Source organism: Ursus maritimus, unplaced genomic scaffold, assembly GCF_017311325.1.
Source record: "Ursus maritimus isolate PB19 unplaced genomic scaffold, ASM1731132v1 scaffold_3, whole genome shotgun sequence".
NCBI classification, from domain to species: domain Eukaryota; kingdom Metazoa; phylum Chordata; class Mammalia; order Carnivora; family Ursidae; genus Ursus; species Ursus maritimus.
In genome coordinates, this window is record NW_024425563.1 from 92,149,423 (window position 1) to 92,175,691 (window position 26,269).

The 26,269-nt window shown below is 49.1% G+C and overlaps 2 protein-coding genes across 2 annotated transcripts in view; both read right to left on the bottom strand.

Annotated features, from left to right (window-relative positions):
• The window catches only part of LOC121105913 (transcriptional activator GLI3-like), a 2,522-nt gene extending 2,477 nt beyond the window's left edge, over positions 1 to 45 (bottom strand). The window contains exon 1 of the mRNA XM_040644572.1: positions 37 to 45. Within this exon, the coding sequence (XP_040500506.1) occupies positions 37 to 45 (9 nt within the window). The remainder of the gene's footprint in view (positions 1 to 36) is intronic.
• LOC103674694 (transcriptional activator GLI3) overlaps positions 8 to 26,269 on the bottom strand; it is a 249,333-nt gene continuing 223,071 nt past the window's right edge. Inside the window, exons 10-14 of the mRNA XM_040644426.1 lie at positions 14,201 to 14,350; positions 13,110 to 13,274; positions 7,881 to 8,171; positions 3,177 to 3,504; positions 8 to 2,433 (exon numbers count right to left, since the gene is read on the bottom strand). Of these exons, the coding sequence (XP_040500360.1) occupies positions 101 to 2,433; positions 3,177 to 3,504; positions 7,881 to 8,171; positions 13,110 to 13,274; positions 14,201 to 14,350 (3,267 nt within the window). The 3' untranslated portion in view covers positions 8 to 100. The remainder of the gene's footprint in view (positions 2,434 to 3,176; positions 3,505 to 7,880; positions 8,172 to 13,109; positions 13,275 to 14,200; positions 14,351 to 26,269) is intronic.

A 26,269-nucleotide genomic window follows, 5' to 3' on the forward strand; every position in this document is an offset into this window, starting at 1 on the left:
AAAAAAAAAAAAAAAGAAAAAAAAAAAGAAAAAAACCCAGTCCATTTAATCTTTTAAACTCCTAAAGTTTCACGTTGGTTGGCAGCCTTTCCCCTAACGCCTACTGCATCACTGCAAGGAATTTGCTTTCTTCCGCGAGGGAGGTCAGCAGCGAGCTCATGTCCCCGATGGCCATGTTGGTGGTGCTCACCGACAGCGCGGGCAGTGGCAGGGACGCGCGAGGCGTGGTGAGGCGGGAGGAGCTGTGGGAAAGGTTCTGAATGATGCTGGGGCTCAGGGCTCCTGACATCAGGCTGGCGTGGTCCCCGTCGTCTATGATCGCGTCAAAATCAATCTGCACCCCTTCCAGGTCGTGGCTGTCGAGGCTGTCAACTGTGCTCGTCACCTGGTTAGCACCTGGGGAGAGTAATTCAGAGTGTTCGGCGCCGGGCCCCTGGAGCAGGCAGTTGGCTTCCGAAACGGAGAACGAACCCATTTTCATGTCCTGCTGACTGAAGCCAACGGTTTGGTCATAGAACTGACCAGAGTAACTCTGCGCGTTAGAACAGAGCGGATGGGGCTGCCCTTGCGTCTCCAGCTTGACGCCGTTCACCCTGCAGGTCTGACTGGTGTCACTGAGCTGTCCCTGCTGCAGAGCGAGGCCGCCCCTCAGCACGGCCTGGCGCCTGCCGCCCCCATAGCCGGCACAGGGCTGGTAGCCCCTGGCAGCTGCCAAGCTGGACGGCTGACCGCCGAGGCAGGCAGGCCCCAGCAGGCCGCCCTCCGGCCCTTGATAGACGTTGGCGTGTGAGGTAGCGCTAACCTGCCCCAGCATCTGCTGACCGGCGCGGCCTGCCCCTTGGTGGTGCATGCCGTCGTTGAGTAGCTGAGGGGCCAGGTAGCCCTGGCCCACCAGGTCTTGGGGCGCCATGCCATTCACGGCGCTGCCCGCTGACTCGCTGGGTACCACCGACAGGCCAAAATCTGGCTGGCCCCCGTTGCCCTGCACCACGGTGCTTTTCAGCTTTGCCGCTTGAACCCCAGCACCGCAGGCCCCGTCGAGCAAGCCGGGGGCCCCGGGCTGCCTGCTGAGGCAGTTCCCATACGGCTGGGCCTTGTAGGGCTGTTCATGGAAGGCGTTTCCATTGGTGCCTGGCCCGCTGCTGTGGCTCGCCAAGTGCTCCGGGCCGCCGTACGAGCCGCCGTGCTCTGCGAGGGTCGGGTACCCCCCAGCTGGGCCGGCCCCATTCCTCAAGGGGTTCTGTGGGTGGACGCCCACGTTGCCGTATAAGCCGAAGGCTCGAGCCTGCTGCGCCGCGGACCGCTGGCCGCACTTCAGCTTGGAGGAGCACAGGTCGGCGCTGCCGGAGCTGACCTCATTCCACTGAATGGGCAGGTCGGGTTTGCTGGCTTCGGGGCAAGGCTGCTCCAGCGGCCGGTACGGCTGGCCGGCGTGGGGGTCTGGCAGCCCGCGGGGGTCGAAGTCTCCATGCCCACTCCCCAGGCCGGGCCCGTGGGGCACTTTGCCGTCGTCAGAGACGGCGCTTTGGAAGGGCTGCTCATACCCTGCTTGGTTCTGGGAATTTAAATACTGCACCACATCATCGGGCAAGAAATCCTCATCGTTCAGGCTCACATCGGCGTCCACGGTCAAGGACTCCAGGGTGACGTTCTCGGCGATGCTCGGAGGACAGGGAGACGGCGGGAAGTGGCGGGGCTGGCCGCCCTCGGGCCGAGTGTAGTTCTGCAGCACTAAGTTCCGCTTTTCCAGGGACGGAGGCAACGCCGGGGGGTTGAAGCTGTGCAGGCTGGTGAAACGCTGCACCCGGGGCAGGGAGAGGCTCTCGGACACCGTCCTCACCGGGTCGCTGGCCCTCCTCACGCCGTTGCCCAGCGCGTCGGCGGGCAGCAGCGGCCGGCGGCCGTAACTGTGGGCGCCCCCGTCGCTACACCTCCGTGGGGGGTGCACGGGAGGCAGGGCCCCCGCCGGCTCCCTGGCGTCCCCGAGCAGGGCCATCCTGGTCTTCAGGCTCATCCTCTCCATGTTGGGCAGCGGGGTGGGGGGCGGCCCGCCCGTGGCCGCCGCGTACTTGGCTTTCAGGCGGTACTGCTGCGCCGGCGTGAGGCTGAGCAGGCTGGGCAGGCCGTCCCCCTGGCTGGCCTCGCTGGACCTGCGCGAGGCGTCGGTGGAGATGGGGTCGTAGGAGTCGGCCACGCTCACGTTCTGGGGCCGGCCCTCGGCCTGGGACGCCTCGCTGGATCTCCGGCTGGAGAAGCAGGGGGAGATGCCCGAGGAGCGGCGGCTGCTCAGATAGGCCGAGCTGATGGTGCTGGTGCTGCTGTCCCTCCGGCTCAGCGTGTTCAGCACGGTGATGTCCACACCAGAAAGGTCGCTTCTGTTCGGGAGAAGAGTCATGGGCCCGCCCAAGCTGCAGCTGGTGCCGGGCTGCGTGCCTGCGGAGAAAGGGTGGGAGACGCGTTCATGTCGAGTGGGCTGCAAACAGGGCCGGGTGCAGGACGGGGCGAAACTAGATCTGGTTTCCCTGGGCCCGGCAGTGTCTGCCCCAGCCAGCACCCTCTGCTGTGCAGCCCCAAAGGGCCCAGGCAACAGGGAAGGAGTGGGTGTGGCTGCGTGCGTAGAAACTGCTTGCGAGTCTGCGGGAAAGCGTGCAGACCCCTGGCTGAATCGGAGCAGTAAGCACAGCCTGGATCACTTGAGCTCCTTCACAGGTGTAGGACACAGTGCTCCAGGGACACTGGCAAGTCCAAGGCCAAAGGCTTTTATTCACTGTCAGCTCAGAAGCAAGAGCTGACGTGGGGCTGCCCATGCGAAAGGCTGCCTGGCTTTCCTTGCCCTGGGAACACGTCAGTCAAGGGGGCTGTTGACCTCCCGGGTGCAGACGGGAGACCAGATGTCTCTGCGGGAGAGATGTGCTCAGCCCGGTGCGACAGTTACAACCTTCCCGTGAGAATGAGTCATGCACCCTGTGAGCACACCGTGAGCTACCTTCTGTGGCGGTAATATCCTCTTACCACCTGCTCTCCAAAAAGGCAACACCGACGTGTATGGGGACAGTATCATTTTAGGACCGGGGGACACACCAGCACACACTGAGCCTGGATCCTCTCACAGCGGCTCAGGTGCATGGACAGAACCGAGAGCCCGGAGCCGACATGAGGGGGGGCACGGGACTCACCGTTTCCTATGAGAGGAGAGACTGCAGGGACTTTGGGGGGTAGAATGGGGTTCAGTCGTGGAAGCATTCCATTCACTTGTTTGAGCCTTTCTAGTTTTACGTGCTCCATCCATCTGGTCCCTGCCGGGTTCCTCCTGGCTTGCAAGGCGAGGGCGGTGGTGGCAGTGGAAATGGTCGAGTCCATGATTGGGGTTTCGTCAATGGCCCCGAGGTCTCCCACACCACCTCCGTCGGTCAGAGGAAGCTCGAGCCCACTGTTGGAATAGTTGCTGATGGGGGACTGTTGGCTGCTGCATGAAGACTGACCACCAGGGCTTGGCTGAGATGTCTGCTGGGGTTAAGAGCAAAGGAAAGAGATGTTACCGGGAAGGAGAACGGAAAGGGAGCCAAAAACGAGAGCTCATGCAGACCTAGACCCACAGGGTGCTCCGGGAGTGGAGTGAGGAGAACTGTGAGCCGGTGAATGGAGGCGGCCTCTCTCGACCGCAGCGGCTGATGGGATGCCAGGCGGATGTGCAGTAGGGGCAATGGAAGCGGGGCGTGCTGAACGGGGTGGGGGGGTGACTGGCACGACCTCAGCCACGGAATCCTGCCCCAGATGCCAAGTCTGCAAACAGGCTTCCTCAGCTCTAATCCCACTTGCACGACTTGACCTGACTTGATTTTTTGGACAAAACAGTCACTCTAAACCTCGGTTTCCTTATCTACAAAATGGGGACAACTTACTTATCTTCAGGATTGTGGCAGGAATTAAGTGTGAAGCTCAGAGAGCACATGACATATAAAAAGACCTGGGAAATGGTTCCCGATTGGCTCTGAGAACTTTCGCGGTTCATCTTATCCCAGGTGGCTTTCATCCACAGCATCCGTGGAAGAGGGGTGCTCGAGGCACACACTACCTCCTCTCCTGCAAGACCCTCTCTGAGCTGCTCAGGGCTCCTTCCCCAAGCTCTCTATAACCTCTCCCCCTTCTATCTACACTCGCGTGCTCTCTAGCACCCCAACCAGGCTGTGTGTAAAGGTAGCTCTAAGAGGAAAAATTTCAATTGCTTAGCTGCTGCTGTACCCAGAGGCGAAGAAGGGCTGCAAGTTACAGGCGTCCGAGTCTGGGGAATTATCTAACCTTTCCCCTAAAGGGCCTGGCGTTTCTCTAGGAGAATCAGGCAACGTTTTCCTAACCACAACTGTGTGGACTGTTTAAGCCAGTTCTGCAAGTTAGAAACTTGATCCAGTGCACTGGCTTTCCATCAGGGAAAGGACCACCCACCCCGGGGCTCCTGGAGATGGGGAGCAGAGGAGAGCTGGCTGTCCTCAGGTCTGGGGGGGGGGGCACCATATAAAACGGCCCTCAATGGCCAGTCTGCACAACCTAGAAGCACTCCACCTAAAATTCCACTGGTTGATAAACAGCATAACCCCTTTTGCGTGGATAAGAAAAGTGATGTGCGGAGAAGTTCAGTGACTGCCCAAAGTCACAAAGTCAATGCTACAACCAGCCTAGACTCCCCGCCCAGCATGACTTCCAGTTCTCCACGGAGCCCTCTCCAGCGTTCCTGTAACCACTGGAGCCTGACAGCAGCCCGAAGAGCAAATTCCCCGGGGAGAGAGAACCACACACACTCAGTTACGGACTCCCATGTTGTCCCAAGTGGGGTGCACAGCGCTGTCGGGAAGGGGTTTTAGGCAGAGGTCTTCTCAGTGGAACCCATCACACTCATTCTGCAACCACATACATAGAGCCAAGCAGATGAACACTTTCTAAGTGAGTGCCACGTGATACACTGAGTTTGTCCTGGGCAACCAAGCAGAGCCAAAGAAGATACACAAGTCTGATTGTGAGTTCGGGAAGCCTTGCTCACGTTTTGCTTCCGTAGAATCCTGGGGCGCCAGGCCACCTGCTCCTTCCCAAGGTACTTGGAGCATGCAGGACTTTGGAGGTCTTTGACTCTTGGACTGTCAGCTCAGAGTGTGTGCAGGTGAATCTGTGTGTGTGTGTGTATGCACACACGCATGGCAGACTCATGCTTCCCCAGGGCACGGAAAGAGCCACAAATGCATTTATAACCAGAGAGCTGCTCAGAGGCGCTCAGACCTTTCGATACAGATTAAACTGCAAACAACAAATGTGTCCAGATCGTCCTCAAAGAGTGATGTACCCGTCTGGTCCCAGAATGAATTTACGTGTGTCAATTTGATAATGAAATAGTCTTTGAGAACATCTGCTTGGTCGGCCGGCCGCCATGTGTTATGAGCACCTAGACAAATAGAACAATGAATTTCACCATCTAACTCCACATTTCCACATGCTGAATGTTCAAACCACATTGTTTCTATGTCCGAAACGTAGCTGAGTGATGTTCACTACCAAAGATATCACAAAGCACAAAAACTAAAGAAAAATCAAACGCATACAAGTTAAACGTTAAAACGAACACAAAACAAAAAGAGCAGAGAAGCCAAAATTCCCTCACCTTATTACCCACTGTCCTTAGGAAGTGAGAACAAGACATTTAGGAGCATGACACAGAAGAGATGTGGGATTAATAAGAAAAAAGAAGAAAGAATTTAATTCATAGCACGATGATCAAAGACACGTTTTTAAAGAAAGAATATTAGAAATGTAAATCTCATATGCATTAGTAAATGTCTACGAAGCAAACTACTTATATTTATATGTATGTGGACACATTCAGACAAAAGAGTCTCCTGTAGGAAATTTGATTAATTTATTAGCCTAGGTTTATTAACCTATAAAATATGGAGCCTCGTCTCAATCTCTAGGATCTCTTCTAGCCTATGTTTCTATGATTTCATTACTTTATAAAATAATTCACACCTTGGGGCATCTCAGATATCACTAAGCCAAATAACTATACATCCTTCTTTCTACCGATTTTCTTTTTAAATAATGGGTGTTTGGAGAGGAGCTGACAAGTTTTCTTGAGCTAGGGATACACATTAATGGTACAAGAGACTCTGGGTCCTTAGGATGTCCGAAGAACATAAATCATTGCCTTTTTAAAATTTTTTTTATTTTTTAAAACATTGTCTTTTGATGACATAATCTAGGAGACTACCAATTCATTTTCCTTGTTTCATTAAACACTTGAGGATGAACTGTTGAATGCTCTGGATGTTGTATAGGTGGACTTAATTTTAGGAAACGGATATGTGGTCCCCCCAGAAAAGTATGTACAATACCGCTTACGAACGGATTAATTTTAAAGTATGGTGATGAGTCATAACACATACATCGACTTTTGACTAAGGTGCTTTTTAAAAGCAAAATACAGCTACCCGCTGGGAAGTTATGATAGATCTGGATAGCTTATTTCTATTATTTTTGACTACACTTAATGTCTCTTTCTAAAACTCTTAAACTCAGTAAGTCAACTAAAATGCGAACGATCATTAAATTCCACTCGCTCAACTCCGGAATCGTATGTGCTAATTATTTCCTACCCATACGTACTGCTGCGTGGGGACATCACTCAGGAACTCCTAGGATTTCCATCCAATTGCTGGACTTTTCTAATTTTAAGGAGATACTTTCTGAGACTGAGTAGAGCTATGCCGGCCTGACCACTCCTGAGCATCTGGAAATCCAAGCACACGACTTCTATCTGGTACGTGTCTCCATATAGGGAGCGCCGGACAAGACCCCGACACATTGGTGGAGCTTCAAATACAAATGTACCGAAGCTTTTTCAAAAGCTACTCTTGTCATTCTTCTCGTTGCCTTTCTTACAGTTGTAGACGTTTTAGTACGGCACATACTTAATGAAAAAAAAATCACCGAGGGAAGTTTGAAAGAAGCTGCAACAGTAGCATAATCCCATACATCAGTCTGGTGGCTGGTAAGTCCCCAAACCAGAATGAGTTCTCATTTGAAAGCTGCCTCCCTTGCTCTTCTCCTCCTTGGTTCGGGCACCACTGCAGAAATGGTCTCCCGTCTATCAAGCCCATCCCTAGCCGGGCACTGGAGTTGACTTTTCTAAAAATCAGCTGTGCCATGTCATTAGCCGGCACTGGTACGGTATAAGCCTTTTTCCTCCTCACTCGTTTTTACTCCTGCACAGCGTCCTGGGGCCCCGCGGCTCCTGCTGCAATGCCAGGCCCTGCTCCCTCCCCCTCCTGAGTGCTGAACCTGAGGGCCATCCCCTCCCTTGCTACCCCCATCACATCCTCAAGGGTGCTGGTGGTGTGTCCCCCTCTCGAATGCTCTGACCCAGACTCGTGTGAAATCACACCGAGTTGTCAGTATTTGCTTTTTGGCGGTCTGTCTATCCCACGGGACTATAGACGCCTAAAGAATAGGAACAGTGGCTTATTTATCTCAGGGTCACCAGGGCAAAGCACAAAGCAAAAGACATGTTTACAGGAAGACGGAATGGCTGATTTTCTACATTACAGGTCTACTGAAAATGTAGACAGGCATGCCTTTCTTTCTACCTGCCACGCAGTGCATGGTTCCAGATTGATCTTAAAAACCAGTTAGCAAACCTTGATGCTCTTTTCGGAGTTATTCTATGCTGATTAACCTTAAGTAAGGAATCCGGGTCTCCGAGCTCCTGACCCCTTCACTCGGAGAGCCTAATGCAGTGAGGAGCCGGGAGGTCTAGTCGCTCCTCATGCCCTCGGTGACTTTTTATAAAATGACCTAGGATGGCTTGGGGACAAGCAGAAGGAAACTGAATGACATACCATGGGCTTCTCTGCCTTGACTGCTTTCACTTGGAGGCATTCTTCCCGCTTTGAGGTAGTGTTGCTGAGGTCCTTCTGCTCCCCAAGGGCTCCCTGAGTCTGCCGGCCGGGCGACCGGGACTGTGAATGGCTGCCGGAATCGCGTGGTGGGGGGGGCCGAGGATGTATGTCCCCACGCTGCTTTTTGGTGACATGAGCCTCTGGGCCATGCACTGTCTTCACGTGTTTCCGGAGGGAACTCGGGTCTGTGTAGCGCTTCGTGCAGCCTGGGATTTTACACACATACGGTTTCTGCCAAAAGCCACAAGGATGAAATAAGAGATTGTTATTAAAGCGTTAATACCCCAGCCCAATAGTCTCGGGGATGCACACCGTCCCTTTAATTCTTTCAAAGCACTTCCACCAAGCTGGGAGGTGTTCAGACACCTTTAGGTACTAAGGGTTAATAAAGGCCATTTGAATACACTGTTCAGGGGCCAGCAAATCTAGCTTTAATAGACTATTATTCTAGAAAGTGCTCCAGGAGAGCTAAAATGTGCAAATCGCCCGTATGTTCTTGGGAACATTTATCCTATGAGTAGGAAGAAGGATCTTGGTGCCCTGGCAGCCACTCAATAGGTATTTGAAGATGATTGGGGCACCTGGGGGGCTCAGTCAGTTGGGTGTCTGCCTTCGGCTTGGGTCCTGATCTCGGGGTCCTGGGATCAAGCCCCACGTCGGGCTCCCTGCTCGGCAGGGAGCCTGTTTCTCCCTCTCCCCCTGCCTGCTGCTCTCCCTGCTTGTTCTCTCTCTCACTATCAAATAAATAAATAAAATCTAAAAAAATAAAAAAAAGTGAAGACGGTGACAGTGAAGATGATGGTGATGGTGACAACTACGGAAGAAGGCTTAGACACCCATCACCTCATCAGAAGAACACTCTATGCCTTTGGAGAGTTTGTGTGAAAAAATTTCTTAGGGATGTCCTGGTTCTCAGATCAAAAATCACTACACCCTTTTTGAAAATGTGCTCTCTGCACACAGACGTAGTAAAAAAAAATTGCCTACCGCTTCTTCCGTGTTAGGTATCACTAAAATATGTCCATTTGGCTTGCATTACAACTGTGTGGGATGGTCGGGGCTTGGAATATCCCGAACCTTTCTAATTCTCAAAGCTGTAAAGCCCTGTTCGACCGTCTGTGAATGCTCACTCACAACCTGGGAAGGGCTGATGGGCGGTGTCCTGGGAATGAGGATTCCTGTCTGGCTCTGCTCCTGAGTACTAAGGCCTGTGAATTATTCCATGTCCCATGTGGGCCAGTGATCAAACCTACCAAGGCAGTCATTAAAAACTCTACGGATGCTTACAGCTAAATTATTTACCCAAATCACAGAATCGTTGGCGTTTACTCACGACCAACTTCAAAACGGAGATTCTGTTCCCCTGGCTTGAAATATAATATATTCATGAATCCTTATAAGACTATGTATCTATGTAGACCAAAGACGAGCTATTAGGTAAGTGACAGTCCTAAAAAGCATGATCAGTATAATGTACCCATTATATTAAAAAAAAGATGCTCTGTCTTATAGAATGTATGTGTCTAAAAGATGCTTTTTCACTAAAAGCCCAAGAACAGACCGAGAGCTACGTAAAATGATGAAATGTCCTAATGTAGTGAAGACTCCGAAAATTATCCCAAGAGACTTCACCTCCAAATCTGAGATTCTTTTGGGGAGAATTGATTCCCATTAACCATGAATTACTTCTATTCAGGGGCTGGTGTGATTTGCGGCACATATATAATGAAACGAGCGCATCGACTTCTATGCATTAGGACAGAAGAATGGCTCCAGGATGAGTGCTATTACCTCACAGCGTCCTGACCTCGGCCCTGCGCTGCGCACCGCCCCGCCCCGCCGTGACAGGCTGATCCATCAGCGGGCACACTGGGCTGTATGGTGCCGATGTCGGGGGGCAGGGGGGCGCGGGGAGAGAGCCCCAAGCCAGGCCAGCATTACACGTCTGAGGAGCTACTCTTCCCGAAACGACGTGCACGAGTATACTCTGGGTTGGCTTGGAAATGAGGACACGGCCAGAGGAGGAAAGTTTTTGCTTGTGATCAACGACTGAAATGAAATATCACTGTAGGTGGGGACGAGTGTTGTCAGTCTCACTGAGTCACCTGTGTCTCTTGTCCTCGATGTTCAACTCTTGCCACGGTCGTTTCCTTTTTGACTCACTCAACTGAAACGTACTTTTGTGGAAGAGTTGTTGTGTTTTTTACTTGACTTCGAGCATTTATCCAACGACTTTTTCAATCAACAGTTAATGGTCCTCACTATAGGCAAGACTCTGAGAACATCAAGTTATATACTGCAGGATTTAATGTCCAGAGTTGCAAAATATGCAGGAAAAATAAGACAGCATGTAATTATCCCCAGTCCCAAGTATGAAGGCCACAGAAGGATGTGGCCGGGGGACAATCATTTTGTAGCTGGGATGACTGTGGGGGGCATCAGTTACTAGGTTTTTATATCTGGGTATAACGCCCAGTTCGTGGGGTCTAAGGGTGAAATAAGACAATATATGAAACGCTCATCACAATGTGTTTGTTGCACTGAGTCATTAATCCGTGAACAGCACTTTATTAGGAGGCAGCTCAGGAGCTGGGTCCTGAACGGAGGCCAAGATTCTGAGGGATAAAAATGAAGGTAAGAGGATGTGAAAAGAAAAGCCACAGTCCAGAGGCAGGACCGCTTCATGCATGTGGGTGTGGCCATCCGGTTCCACGCATGGCCACAGAGGTAATTAGGTCAAGCCTGGAAGGGCAGGCTTGGGGCCGCCAGCAGCCACAAGCCTAGAGAGTCTAAACTTTTCCTCTAGGAAAGAGGAAGCCATTGGAACATTCTGGAGAGGGAGATAGAACCGACTCAGAGCTCAAGGATACTTGTCTAATGTGGTTCTGGGGGGACATGAGCTATGTGGTCTATGTCGGGATCCCTGGCAGAGGCCACTGCTATGGCCCCAAATGGGGGAGGCAGCTAGGGGTGCAGAAGGAAGGTCAGACTGGCCTCCTGAATGGGACTGACGCCCCTCCTGTTTGAGTCCACAGCATTCTGTTCTGCACCCAGAACAGCAAAGTGTGCGCTCGAGATTTGTTTAGGGAAGGATTGAAAGTACAAATAAGAGAGAGGAAATAAATGAAAGAAGATGTCTAGATTTATCCAGGACCGGCTCATGACACAAATCTAGATTCTTAATTTTGGTGGATATGAAACCGTCCATCATCCATATGGGGGGCCAAAGCCCTGCGTGGTCAAGGTGGTTGATTTATTTTAGACACACTGCTCAACCCTGGTGAAAGCTATGATTGGACAGGCTATCTTCTATCTCATAATGGACAGACACTCATACGGTGCTGCACTCCTCCCCTCACAGAAGTGGGTAAGCTCAGCACTAATGCATTTAAGCAAACAGCTGTGCACATAATTTAAATCCGTAAGAAAGATAAAAAGCTGAGAAGTATGTGTGTATGTGTGCGCTGCTGACCCTAACACACCCACTGGCCCCATTTCCCCACAATAACAGGAGGGCCACTTGGCCTAAAAATCTATAGGAATGAATACCTTCTAAATTTCTTGTCACAACTGTACTTAAATATGTGGAGTGCAGTTAAGCATATTAATTTAATTCAAACTTAATCGAATCCTCTAAAACATTTTAAATTGAGATGTAATCCACATACCATAAAAAGAACCCTTGTAAATGGCACAATTCAGTGGCAGTTCGTACATCCACAATCTTGTGCAGCTGTCACCACTTAATCAAATTCCAGAATATTTCCAACATCCCCCAAAGAAATCCTGTACCTCTTAGCAGTCACCCCTGCTCCCTTCCCTCAGCCTCTGGCAGCCACTGATCTCCTTTCCTTCTCCACGGATTTGCCTAGAACCCCTTAACCTTTGCACAAAACAAGAACAGCAGATTGCACTGCAACCACTGTATGTAGTAAAGACATTTTTGACATAAAAAAATGGAGATGCAGCATCTCCCCTAATGTACCCTCCAACAGCTGATTAATAATGAGATTCCTAATGACCTAAGTCTCCTTATTCTGCCACGACCCTTCCAAAAAGAGTCTGTACTGTGAACGTGCCCCTATGAGCTGAAGTGTGTGTGTGTAAGAAAAGTGTAGGTCATCCCATTAAAGACGTGTTTTTTCTGTCCCCTAAGCTGAAGGGACACTTGGCGAGGACCTTAAAGTCAATGGTCCCTGAGCTACTAAGCCAGGTCAAGTGCTCCTTCTCTCACACATGTCAAGCAAACTGATGACCTCCTCAGTGGGGCAGAACTATGCCTCATGTTAAGAAATTCTGGCTCAATACCCCACTTCTATGCAAAATGTGGGGAGCTTTTTTGTGAACCTCTAGATTCATTCAAGAGAAGGCTTCACAGAGGAGCCAGAACGTTGAGCTAGACCTTCCAAGAGAACTCAAAGGCCTGGAGGCAGACCTGCATGAAAACCCAGGCAAAATAATGTGAAATCATTGTCATTCTTCATGCTTCTCTGGAATTCTGGAGGGGTAACTATCGACAGGTCCCAGCAACGCAACAGGAACCGCCCCACCAACCATGAAGATTTATCCAATATGCTATCTTAAATAACTGACTAGAAACCATTCTGGCTTTCTGAGAATAGCTCCCGAGAGCCTTGGGAGTTTAGAATGTCTCTGGAAATCACGTGTGGCCAAGGCTGGTTGCCCTGTAGAAGTCTTTTCGGATAGAATGCATTTGAAGATACCACCTGGAGAAAGCAAGGGAGAGTGGCCGTCTTAGCAGTAGCTGTCTGCTGTCAGAACGTTGCTTCTGATCTGTCCTTGCTGCTGAAGCATCCTCTGCCTGGATTCCTGCTCTTGCCTGCCCAGCCAGCGGGTGGAAGGCCGAAGTTAAATGTTCCTACTATTTCACCAGTAGGTGGCACTTCTGAACAAGGCGAAACTGGCTTGCCAGGGGTCTGAAGTTCCCTCTCTCGGTCAGCATTACTCACCAAACTGGGCCCATTTGGCAGCCGGCCCCACGGAGAAGGCTCCAGGCCTTTACCTGCAGCCTCAGAGCCCACTCCTGCTGGGAAGGGCCAAGAGGAAATGAAATGGAATGGGCCTCGTCTCCACGTGCATTGCCCGGGAGGGCTCTTTGTTTCCACCCTGAGCTCTGGGCCCAAACAGAGTCTTGTGGGGGAGACTCACCTCATTGGAGTGCGTCCGGTTTTGATGCTTGGCGCGATCGGAGGCATTTGAGAAAGCCTTGTTGCAACCTTCGTGCTCACAGACGTACGGTTTCTCTCCAGTGTGAGATCTCAAGTGCGTTTTCAAGTTTTCTAGTCTCGAGTAGGCCTTTGTGCAACCTTCAAACTGAGAACAACAGGTAAATGTGCGTTACTGCACACAATAACGGCTTATGCCCAACCCTCCCTCAAAGTTGATGAAAGACTGACATTTCGAGGGTCAGCAGCTTTTCAAAACCAAGGAACAAAAGTCCACTAAACTCTGCATTTATTGGGATTCAGATGGGGCTCAGTGCAGTTCAAGAGACAGCATTTTCAGGGCTACTAAAAAGTCCTGGAGGCTTTTTTTTTTTTTTTAATAGACCACTCAATGTGGACAATGGGTTTCATTATCTGCTCATTGATCTCCTCAAATTCCCACTGATTTTAGATTCAGCACAAAGTTCACTAATATGGCTTTGTGTCCATACAAAGGCATGGAATTTGATCGTGTTTGTAAAGGGCCTTTAAGATGTAAAGCACAGGACTGAGCTGTGCCCAGTGCGCCTGGAGGCACCTCCGTGAAAGGAGGCTTAGTCCCGGCCGCCTTGTGGGTCTACACCCAGCCACAGGGACAGACTAGGAAGGCAAAGAAAAACTCTTTAGAGTCACGTGGGTTCTGTTTTTAAAAGTGAGCTGACGGGTTTCAAGTCAAAGCCGGCACCTCCCTCTGCCTCCAGGTCCTCCAGCGTGATAGGCATTAGTGCTGGGGCAGGCGTGCTGACCACATGCTCCTTCCCAGTGCCCACCAGTGCATCCCGCAGCCGCCCGCCCGCCTGCCACTCTGCTGTCCAACGCGGTAGCTGCATGCCACCAGGGGCATTTATAGTTCCATTTTTTAAAAACAAAATTAAATTTTAAAAATCAGTTCCTTGGTGGCCAGGTCTCCAAAGCACCCAAGGGGCACACGTGGCCCCCAGCTACCTTGTTGGACAATGCAGGTCAGAGCGCTTCTGCTGCCCCCGAAGTGTGGCTGTCAGGGCTCCTTCTCCACAGCCCGCGCCGCACACTCACAGTGCATTTGTGAGGTTTCTCCCCCGTGTGCCGCCTCATGTGCACCACCAGCATGTACTGGGCTTTGAAGGGCTTCTGCTCTCTTGAGCAATCCAACCACCGGCACACAAATTCCTTCTTCTCGCCGTGAATGTGGTCGTTATTTATATGCTGGGGGCGGGAGAAAGAAAGGGAAAGCGCGTGGGAACGCGGGCCTCATTTCTGAAGGCGACAGAAGGGAGTTCGAGAAGTGCCCCGACCCTCAGCCCTAAGAATCATATGATCACTTTAGACACAGATGATATATTTTTTTTTTCCAGTTTGTACATTTCTTTAGTAAATTTGCTCTTAGGAACCGCGCACGTGTATTTCCTGACCAGCAGGAGTGGTGCTCTTTGGAGGAGCCCTGGTGGCCCAGAAAAGGGACCGCACATGGCCCCTGAAGTGGGGAGTTGTGAGCTGTGGTGAACCCACGCGACCTCGCTGGGCCTTTTTCACCTGCCGAGTGGGGGTCAAGGTCCTCACATGCAGTATTCTTAACCTTAGCTTCCTTCCTTCTTGGCTTCTAATCCAGGCCAAAGATAAGCTTCCAGGTTCTGGCTAATATAAACATGACTCAAGGATCTGAAAGAATTTATGACCTTGGTGGACATGACGCCCGTCCCTTATGCCTACATGGCTGGGGTTCAAGGGCAGAGAACAAACAGAAAATTCTGGAGGTGGAGCATGGACAGCTGTGAAAATGTAGGACTCACAAATTACAAGACTGGATTACCATTAGTTACTCTCCCCACCCCTACCCAAATGGGCACATCTAAAACAGGGTGGTGACTTTCCAAGTAACGCCCAGGTGGGCCATACCCCAATTTCCACAGGGCGACCATTGCTCAAAATAATCCTGGACTTGGTCCCAAAGTCCGTGGCACATTTTTGCGTCCTCAATGAGGACTTCATCCTTTAAGGAAAGATCTGTGTGTTTATGCTCGCACCTGGGTAACCTGTCCTGTAGCTGGGAGTTTGCAAAGTATTTCAATATTCATGACCTCTTTTCCTTTTCTTTGCAATACTATGAAGCAAGATGGTCATCCCTGGTTTTAAGGACGTACAGCTTGTCAGCGAGCGCCAGGTCTAGGACCTCAGTCTCTCGATTCCAAGTCCCATTTTATCTTCACTTTGCACCACCGCCTCTGGATGTGAGAAGTGAACGATATGCCAGAGAACCACCAGTGGCATGATTACTGTGACAGCAGCACAGCCACGGTGTGAAGAGAGCCCAGAAAATGCCTGTGACATCGGATGGCATCTCCCCCCTCTTCTGGGGCTCAGAGCTCAGACTCTGGACTAAGGGGCACCTTGGTTCAATTCCTAACTCTGCCACTCCAAGTGGACTTGGGCAAATTACATTTACTCTGCAGACCTCAGTTTCTTAATTTGTAGAAGAAAGATAAGAAGAGTATCTAGACTTCACCGGATGGTTCTGAGGATCATGCACGCACGGTATTTTAGAGGGGTGCATTGCATACTTTCATGACACTTTTAGTATAGATGTGCATATATATTATACTTCTGGTGTATATGCACATACATATATATTATTTGAAAATACTTTTTTTAATAAAGATTTTATTTATTTGTCAGAGAGAGCGAGAGAGAGACAGAGAGAGAGAGAGAGAGCACAAGCAGGGGGAGCGGCAGGCAGAGGGAGAGGGAAAGCAGGCTTCCCGCTGAGCAGGGAGCCTGATGTGAGCCTCGATCCCAAGACCCTGGGATCATGACCTGAGCTGAAGGCAGAGATGCTTAACTGACTGAGCCACCCAGGCGCCCCTAATATGTTCTATTACAAGATGATACGCTATCAAGTATTCAAAAGGATCTGAATGGTACCCAAACACGGACCCTACCCTGCTGGGTGCCATAAGGGACACTGGATGAGTATACGCTTTCTGTTCTGCACGCATACTTCCTGACAGAATGGAGTGCTTGTTATCCAAGATCCCCGGGTCTCCAAGAGGAGATGGTGGGATTACCTGAGCATGAGCTAGACTATCTAGAGTTTTCTGAGTGGATGCTGCATTGAGCCGAGTCTCAAGTTTTCTAGAAGCGCTTTTTCTCCTCGATTAATACATGCTCACTGTACATTATGTGACTGCAACACTCCACTCGTCTGTCATGCATTTGCTCGCGCATACTGAGGTCCACTCCATGCCAAGCCCCGTGTGGGGAACCAGACGGACATGCTTCCTGCCCTAAGGAAATGACAGTCTACCGGAGCCAAGCAGATAATGCCTTAAATTACTATACAATTACAGTTGTGATCAGTGTTGTGAAAGGAAGTAAGACGGTTTTCTAAAAATAATTACCAGGGGGTCTCAAATCCGTGTGGCACACAGAGGGGCATTTAGGGTAGGACCTGAGCGATGCATGGAGATCCGCCAGCTGTGCAGATAAGAGAGTGAGTGTGTGTGTGGGGAAAGGGTCACCATGGCAGAAAAGCGAGAGCAGTGGGACAGAACCTGGTGCCTTTGAGGAACAGGGTGAGGAACATGTGTGGTAGGTGAGGAGCACGCATGGCCGGAGAGGACGGGTCTAACAGACACAGGAGGCGTCCTGCACGGCCATGGCCTGGTGCGGTAAGAAAGCATGAGTTTCCATGGTGGAGGTCACTGAGGTGGCAGTCGGATCACCAGCAGCAAGACTGTAGGACACAACCTTGGATGGAACTCACTTACAGAAAGCAGCACTTGGACGCCTGTCCCCGAGGAGGGGGAGCCACTCTTCACTGGCCTTACTCAGGGAGACTGGAGTGACCAGGGGAGGCGCCAAGGGCGGCCAGCTGAAGTCGGAGACTCTGGTCTGTTCCCCTCCCCAGTGCACTGGAGGAGTGGCCTCTGGAAGGAGAGGGAAGGGGTCTGCTCCTCCAGGTGAGGGGACTGAGGGGAAGCCAACACCCCGCCAGTCCCCTCAGGTGCATGCCTGGCCGGAATAGTGACAGAAGGCTCCAAAGCAAAGGTTGGAATTGGATGGCCGAGAAGTCCGAGAAGCTGCCTATGGAGGTGTGGAGGGACCCACCGCTAAGCAGGACGAGAGAAGGGACAAGGAGCTGACGAGAGAGCGGTAACTAAAAGATCCCATTTCGTATTTACGCCTCACTGACTCTCATCGACTTTGGCCTTTGGGACAATGTCTGAAAATTCCAGTGCCGGGAATCCCATGAAAATCAGCCAGCCGATCTCCACGTGGGGAGGGATGCAGGAGAAACTGTGCTGGGCGGTAGGAGCAACCTGGCTTCCAGAAAGGTTAGCAGCTGGGGGGTTTTCCCCTCGGCCCCCGTACAGGAGACCTGAGTTCCATCTAATAGGCTTTTGTACTTTTCTGAAACTGCTCTTGAGCACAAACTTGAATTGAGACCTCCAGTTATTTTTCTTGAAATGAGACTCTACCACCTCGGCCGGCGGGGACCTGGTCCAAGTGCTGAGCACAGGATGTAATCAATTACTCTAAAGAAATACGAAGACATCCTTCTGCCTACCTGGGTAGTTCAAATGCATTTTGGGCTTAATGCATTTCCTGACTCTAGAATTCAAGCCAAAATTAAAATTCTAAGAAATCATAGATTTTACCTGTCCCTGCGTCCTAAACACTTGCTTTTCCTTCACAAGCTGCTTTGACCTCCGCAGCGAGGCAGACCCTACGCTACAGTGGAAAGAATACAGGGTGGGCATTGGAAGATTCCTGCCGGACCAACTTCGGATGAGCTCTGTACCTCTGGGCAGGTCAGTTCTCCTCCTTGAACCTTAATTTTCTCATCTGCTAAATCCGGCTGATGAACTAGATCAGGTTCTGGAAAAAGCCAGACAGGAACTATTTTAGGCTTTGCTGGCCAAAAGGTACTCAAACCCTGCCGCTGTTTTAGGCGAACGGCCACGGACAACGTGTAAATGAAAGGGTGCGGCTGTCTATCTTTGAAGCTGAACACTTCACATGTCAAGAAATCATCTTAAAAAAAATTTTTTTCCAAACACGTAAAACTGAAAAAACCATTTCTTCACTCCTGGGCTGTGCAAAAGCAAGCGGGGGGTCAGAGCTGGCCTGGGGGCCGTCAGTTTGCTCACCCCTGACTAAGTGATTTCAGTTTCCTTCTTGGGCTAGCGGAGCCCGTGACTTTCTTGGTCAGGCTGGTCAAGCCTGAGGAAGTAAAATGAGAGGGAGGGAGGTTTCAGTGCTAGGGGAAAAGACAAAAACCACAGGAAGGAAAAAAGCCAGGATCCTGGGCTACACAAGAGGAGGGAGGGAGACCGGACAGACTCCCCCTGCATTGTGCTCCTAGGACCCGGCAGGTTTTGCTCACCCAAATCCCAGGTAGCTAAGAAGGCGACACACAGTGAATTCTTAGCATTCCGCCGACAGAATGCTCTCATGTGAAGCTCGCCTGAAATGCAATGGGCATGTGTTTATTTGTGGTTTCATTGAACATCTGACTTCCTTGCAGTGAAAACGTTAATCAAATATATAAATAATTTAATTGGAGGGAAAATAATGCATGATTAAAGTCCAAACTAATCCAACACAAAGACATGCAATTTGCCAGCGGCCCAAGCTCCAGAAAGAGATAGATGGTGTAAATTACAGCGCCGTATGCCAACTCCCTCGGCGGGGCTGCTCGGAACTCTCTCGACAGGACAGGGATGCCAGGACCGCGCAGCTCCCCCAGAAAGGCCGAGTCCCCCCGCACAGCTTCGCCACGATTCCCTCTTCCAAGCAGGACTGGAAGCATCGGCCTCGGGAAACTGATGGATGATGGAACACATAAAATCTCTCGGGCGCCCACGGCAAACCAGCAAGTTGCTGTGTCCCCACTGGGATGTGTCTGCAGCCAGGTGAGCCAGGACCCGGCATTCCCATCTCTTCTGCTCCCCGCGGTGCCCAGGGGCACAGGGAGCTGGGAGAAGTCCCTCTGTGGTCCTGGCCATCGAGGCAGCCAGTGGCTTAGCATTAGTCTCAGAGGCTTCGTGGCTGTGGGAAGAAAGAGCGGGGGGAACACGGGGGAAAGGAAGCTTTTCTGTCGCCACCAGCAAAAGGGAAGCTACAATGGACTTTGCTAAGCTAATCAGCATCCTTTCTTCTTGCGGTGTCATTTCCCTCCCAGGAAAGAGCAGGCAGTTCTTCCTCAGTCTCAGGGCTAACCCTTCAGATGGAGCGCGCGTCTGTCGCCCGAATGTGGTGGCTCTCCCAATACACCTGCTGTGCAAGCGGTTCGTGACACTGGGAAGCATGCTGCTGCTTGCTCTCTGTCTCCCGCACCTCCGGCCAGATTGCTCGCTGATTCCCACTCAGAAAGTGCAAGCTTTCACGATGGGTGAGCACCCTCCATGGAAGCAACTTCCTCAGAAGACAAGCTACAATAGGGCTCCAGGGGAGCGTGGAAACTTCGCACGTACGTCCCCATGTAAATTCGGCTCCAGGGGAGCGCGCAAACTCGGCAGGGGAGTGTGGAAGCTTCGCAAGCACCTCCCAGTGCAAACTCAGCTCCAAGGGAGCGTGGAAGCTTCGCACGGACGTCCCCGTGCAAACTGGGCTCTAGCAGAGTGTGGAAGCTTCGCACGTACCTCCCTGTCCAAACTTGGCTCCTGGGGAGCATGCAAACTCGGCTCCAGGGGAGCGCGGAAGCTTTGCACGTAAGTCCCCATGCAAACTCGGCCAGGGGAGCACACTGATCAGTAGACAAACGCCTTGCTGCTCAAAGTCAGTTCACTCCTAAAATCAGACAGCTCCTTCCCATGCGGAAGGTAGATTGCTCCCGCTGTTGTAATGAAAATATTACCGTAAAGCACACCTAAAACCAGGGAAGGCAGGACATGTAAAACTTTAGACTCTGCCCTCGCCACGATCTCCACGGGGCTCCGCTGCGCATCGGCGTTGCACACCCGTCTTTCCGTCAGTTTCCATCAGATAACACAACTTTGTCACCAATTTAAAAGGCTTCTATGAAGTACTCTGACAAGGTTTTCACAGCAGGAGGTACAAAGAGCACGGTCTTCAGTAGTGCGGTGCTCAAGGAAAGCACATATGTGTCTGCACACACATACACAGGACTACAGCTTTGACAGAAAAGAAAGACTGGGACAGTAGTGTATTTTGTATATGAATGCTCGAGTCACTGGAACCTGCATTACAGGCGTGAAGCCGACGGATGCTCGCTGGACCCTCAGTTTTATTTCCGACTCATCCCTTTGCTCCCTTTCTCTGTATCTTAACCCACAAACATGCCACTATTTGATGCCATGATTTTATTTTAAAACTGAAGGAAATAAAACCGAAGCCTTGCCTTCTCAGAAACTGAAATGCTTGATGCTTTCTAAATCTTTTCACGCTGCTAACCAGCTGAGCTCAGAAACCAGGCTCCAGTCAGTGAACATGTTTCCTAGAATTCAATACTTTGTAACTTTTAAGGATGTGCGGAGAGTGCTTGTTAAGAAAGCCTCCTATTTGGGGCTTACAAAATGGGATACAAGCAAGCGAACAATTTTGAATAAGCTCAATTTTCAATTTGCTTCCCGACTTTACATTATCAATTTATTGCAGTTGACCCTTGAACAACACAGGAGTTGGGGTGCGGACTCCCTGCACACCCAGAAATCTGCATGCAAGTTTTAACTCCTTAAAAACTTAACTACTGTTAGCCTGCTGTTGACCAGAAGCCTTACTGATAATATTAACAGTCAATTAACACACATTTTGTATGTTAATGTGTATTACACACTGTATTCTTACAATAGAGTAAGCTGGAAGAAGGAAATGTTATTAAGAAAATCATAAGGAGGGGCGCCTGGGTGGCTCAGTCCTTAAGCATCTGCCTTCGGCTCAGGGCGTGATCCCTGCGTTCTGGGATCGAGCCCCACATCAGGTTCCTCCCCTGGGAGCCTGCTTCTTCCTCTCCCACTCCCCCTGCTTGTGTTCCCTCTCTCGCTGTCAAATAAATAAATAAAATCTTTAAAAAAAAAAAAGAAAAAAAAGAAAATCATAAGCAAAACACATTTACGTTGCTGTACTGTATTTGTCAAAAAAAAAAATCCACATATGTGTGGATCCATGCAGTTCAAACCCACGTTGTTCAAGAGTCATCTGTACTATCTCTTAGTAGTCCAGAGATATTTTTGCAAAAGAGAAAGAGGAAAAATAATTTATAAGGGACGAAACCTTCACGTAATTAAAGCTGATTTGAGAGAGAAACTGAAATCGTTTCCCTGTGAGAAACTATGCAAGAATCCTTCAAAACCTTCCATCCGAAAGGAAGCATAGGCCTTCTTCTTGTGGGTATTGGATACACGCACCATCTCTGAACAGTTGTACAAGTGTCATGTCACTGATTCTATTAGGGACACACTATGTTTGGATTCCTAACAGCTCCACCAGGCAGAAGCAGAAAAAAAGCAGCAACCACAGACGATGGGGGCTGAGATAGGCCTTTTATCTCTATATGTACTTTAATCTTAGATAAGTAAAATAATTTAAATGGTTTTGTTGGCACCCAGCAACCTTCCTAACAGTATTTACAATGGGACGCCTACTGTGGGAGGGATCTCCCCAAAGACCCCCAACAGAACTGCTTGAACCCGCACCGGCTTATAAAATATCCAGGCACCTTTCGGTGTTCTGATACAACTAACAAATTATACAGAAAGATATCAAGAGGACTCAAGACTCTGGGTACAAAACACCATTCTCTTTATAAAAATAAAATATTTTCTCCTTTCTGGTTTGTGAATATTAAGAATTAGGTGGAGATGAAAAGCCAAAATCTGCTTCCTGGTTAAGAAGGAATAAATAAATGGAGTCCCTCTGACAGGTCATTAAATCTTGTGTCTAGGTACAAACCGGTAAAAAAAAAAAAAACTACTTTCTTTTACGTGTAAGAAAGACAAAGTTCTCTGAGAAAGTAAATGTCTGAACAGAGGGCTTCACAATGTTGGATTTAGAGAAGGGACATTTGCTCAGCCCCACGCCGTGGGCTGGACACACGTGTCACGATGTGGGTGAGCCCTGACCACAGCAGGCCAAGTGAGAGCAGGCAGCTCGTGTGATTCCATTTATACGAACACCCAGAATAGGCAAGTCTATATAGAAAGGAGGTAGACCAGTGGTTCCCTGTGTCTGAGAAGAGATTGGGAGGTGGGTTTTTTTGGGGGGCAATGAAAAAGTTGTAAATTTGGTGAGGGGATGGTTGCCCAACTCTCTGTATACACTGAGCTGTAGGCTTTAAATGGTTGAATCACATGACGTACGAATTCGGGTTTCTTTTTTTTTTTCTTTTTTTTTTTTAAGATTTTATTTATTTATTTGACAGAGAGAGAGACAGCCAGCGAGAGAGGGAACACAAGCAGGGGGAGTGGGAGAGGAAGAAGCAGGCTCATAGCGGAAGAGCCTGATGTGGGGCTCGATCCCAGGACTCCGGGATCACACCCTGAGCCGAAGGCAGACGCTTAAGGACTGAGCCACCCAGGCGCCCCTGAATTCGGGTTTCTGTAGTGCAGTGGTTATCGCGTTTGCCATACACATGGTATATGAATTATATGTCCATAAAGATGTTCCCTCTTTTCCTTCCCCCACAAAAAGAGAGAGAACCATGAAAGTGTACATTTGACCCTTGAACAACATGGGTTTGAACTGTGTGGGGTCCCACTTGTATGTAGATTTTTTACAGTACATTATTATAAATGTCTTTTCTCTCCCTTATGACTTTCTTAATAACATTTTTTTCTAGCTTATTTTCTTGTAAGAATACAGTAAATAATACATATGCAACATACGTCCTAATCAAATGTTTACATTATTGGTGAGGATTCTAGTCAATAGTGGGCTGTTAGTAGTTCAGTTTTGGGGGAGTCAAAAGTTATACACCGATTTTCCACTGCACGGAAGGTCAAGGCTCCAAACCCCTGTGCTGTTCAAGGGTCAAGCATATTTGGTGGTGGACTTCGGTGACACAGGGAACACTGGGGGGACACAGGAAAAGTGGGTGAGGAACAGGGAACAGCCAGGTTAGATCTGACTTTCCCCGGCATCCATCCCTCACACAGAGGCCAGCCCTAGCAAATGGTTTCTCATGGAAGCACAAGGCTGCCCCTTAATCACAGCTTCTACTGTAGAAAACACACACACACACACACACACACACACACACACACACACACACACGATCCACAGACAGATTGACTTAAGGCAGAACATACTTCTATGACTCAGTATTTCATGGCGGATTTCACTCTGAACTCAGAGTTAACAACCTGACGATATCACGTAAGTGACAATTTCTCCTGATATTCCTTCCTCATCTTTCAAGTTGTAGAGATGATTGGAAAGATGGAGAACACTGAACTTTGTGCAGAGCTGGAAACAAAGCCAAAACACCACACGCTCATATTAGTTCAAGGAGTTAATGCAAAATAGTGCGTGATTTGAAAAAACTGGTATTTTCTAATATAGGCTATAGTTGAAAACTTACTAAGCCCTCATGGAAAACGCAAGTACAGTTAATTCAGAATCTTTATAGTTTTGGTTTTGTTGTTATCCTGAATTATAAAATTACTAAGTGTAAGTGTCTAATTTGTGATATAATTTTTTTAAAGATTTTATTTATTTGAGAGAGAAAGAGCATGTGTGCATGAGTAGGGAGGAGGGGCAGAGGCAGAAGGAGCCCGCTGAGCAGGGAGCCCCACACGGGACTCGATCCCAGGACCCTGGGATCATGACCTGAGTCGAAGGCAGACGCTTAACCGACTGAGCCACCCCGGCGCCCCAAGTCTGTAACAGAATTGACCTAGGCTATATCTCCTCCCCCCTCCAAAAGTGCATGTGGTACTCGTTCCAGATCACGTAGAGACAGGAACAGTATGCTGACTTAATATTAAGATGACCTCAAACCTCAGGAAATTTTAGTTTCCGAGAAGAACTTTTAAAAAGCAAAATCTAACCATTAATATGGATTAATTTACTTACAGAAAGAAAACATCTCATTCTTGAAAGTGGGTTAAGGGCCTCTCATTCCTTGTAAGAAGTATAAGAGTTCTCTTTCTCTGCAGTTTTGTTCTCTGACTTCTGAATTATTTTGCAAAACATCACTGCAACTCTTCTCTTTCAAGAGGTTCTCTTATAGTCTAATAAGGTGTGTTTTGTTTTAAAAAAAACTTCTGAGAGCTCCTTTTCTGGAAGGGCCAGCATTTATACCCTACTGAGATTTTAAAAAGAGAGGTGAAGTGGTTTCATCACATCCTCCAAGCAATCTGACTGTTTATGTCCTTTCGATAAATTACTGGGCTCATCTTACTTTTTATCTTATTCTTTTCAATACCAACTTCTGTTTCAGTCAAAATAACAATAAAAACACAAACTCTTCTTAAGTAAATGGACTGGGGGCCTAGTTACCAAAAACAAAGCTACAAAGACTTAAGCAAGTCAGGATTGAGTATCATCCGTTCTGGCAATCCGAAGCATGCTAACTGCACACAGGTAAGATAATCTTAGTTGTGCAATCACAGGATGAAATAGTTTGGAAAATGCAATCTCCAAAACACATTCTCTTTTCCGTCTTTTTGCGATGAGCCAATCCACCACATACAGCGAGCGCCAAGGTTTCTGATTACAGCACCAGCTCCAAAGACACAGTGAAAGTCAGGCTTCTCTGCTCCCCAACTGGCTTACACTGGGAAGAACAGCAAAGCCAAAGGGTCCAGCAGAGGTGGCCACAGATGCAACCTCTCCCCAAACCCAGATGAATGAGTCGCTCAGAGGAACGGATCCTTTCTACGAATCTAGGATATCTGGAAAGCGTCACCGGCTACCGCAATGGCACAGATCCCCAGATTAAAGATTTCAGAAGCCGAACCGTGTCCCAGGGAATTAAAATCTTCCCACCTTGTAGGCTTGGATTCCTTCCATGAAGAGAAAAGGTTAATGGGTAGTTTCTCGGTAGAATAATAATTCCTGCTAGTATTTACAGGGCGGCTATACTCTTCAACCCATTGTCAAAACAATTCTTTCTTTTGTTATAAAACTTTAAAGGGTAGGTTGGCTTGGTACAATAATATAAATATAATTATCACAGGACCCCTTGCGCTTCTCATTTTAAGGTGTTTAATGCTTACACACACACACACACACACACACACACACACACACAATCTATGACTACTCCAAGTAGAACAAGGAAGATTAAATTTTAAAGTCTCCTTGAATGCAAAAGCAGATGCAAACTGTTCCTGTTTGAGATGACGGATATTAAGAGTTCCATTACCTAGAAGTAGACAAAATTTTAGCCTTTAATTATTCCTTAATTTTTATGATCTTGGCAATCCCCATGGAGCCTGAGCATACAGGCCCCGCAGCTTGTAAAGAGCCTAAAAATATAGTGTGGTCATGAGAAAATCTGAAGTTCAAGACTGAAGTAAACAGAGACAAGTGACCGATGCGATCTGACTTGAATGGGTGGGCTCTGTCTTCACCGCCCTCATAAAAGTGCTCGCTGCTCCCTCCTCGTTCCTGAAGGCTGATTTGGAATATCACAGCAATCGGCCTCTAGGCTTGCCTACAGTCTTCGAAGTTTTTAAATCATAATTCTGATGACTAAAATACTTGCTAAAATAATAACAGATAAAATAAAATGTATTTGAATTTCAAATGACAATTTATTTTTAATATTTGGAAAAAAGTCCAAGTCTCTTTCCTGGAATCCTCTGAAGATACAAGGCAGTAGGAGTTACTCTGGGGTCAGCTCAGACCAATCCTTGTCCCTGAGGGTTTCTTCCCATTACACTGCTAGGGGAGATTCCTGCGTGGAAAGCGCTGGGAGTCTTCCTTCAGAGTCAAAAGGAGGTCAGGTGAGTGTGCGTGTACGTGTGCAAAGAAGGGGCTGGGGCCGCTAACGACGCAAACCCGGGCAGATCTCAAGAGCTATTGGAAGAAAGGAAGAAGGCAGGCAAGCAGGCAAAGTTATCCACTTGGAAATCTGCCCACATGTCCCCGCTGAGCTGACTCATTCATTCACTATTAACTCAATGCTTATTTATGATATCACAGTTACTCTGCTAAACTCAG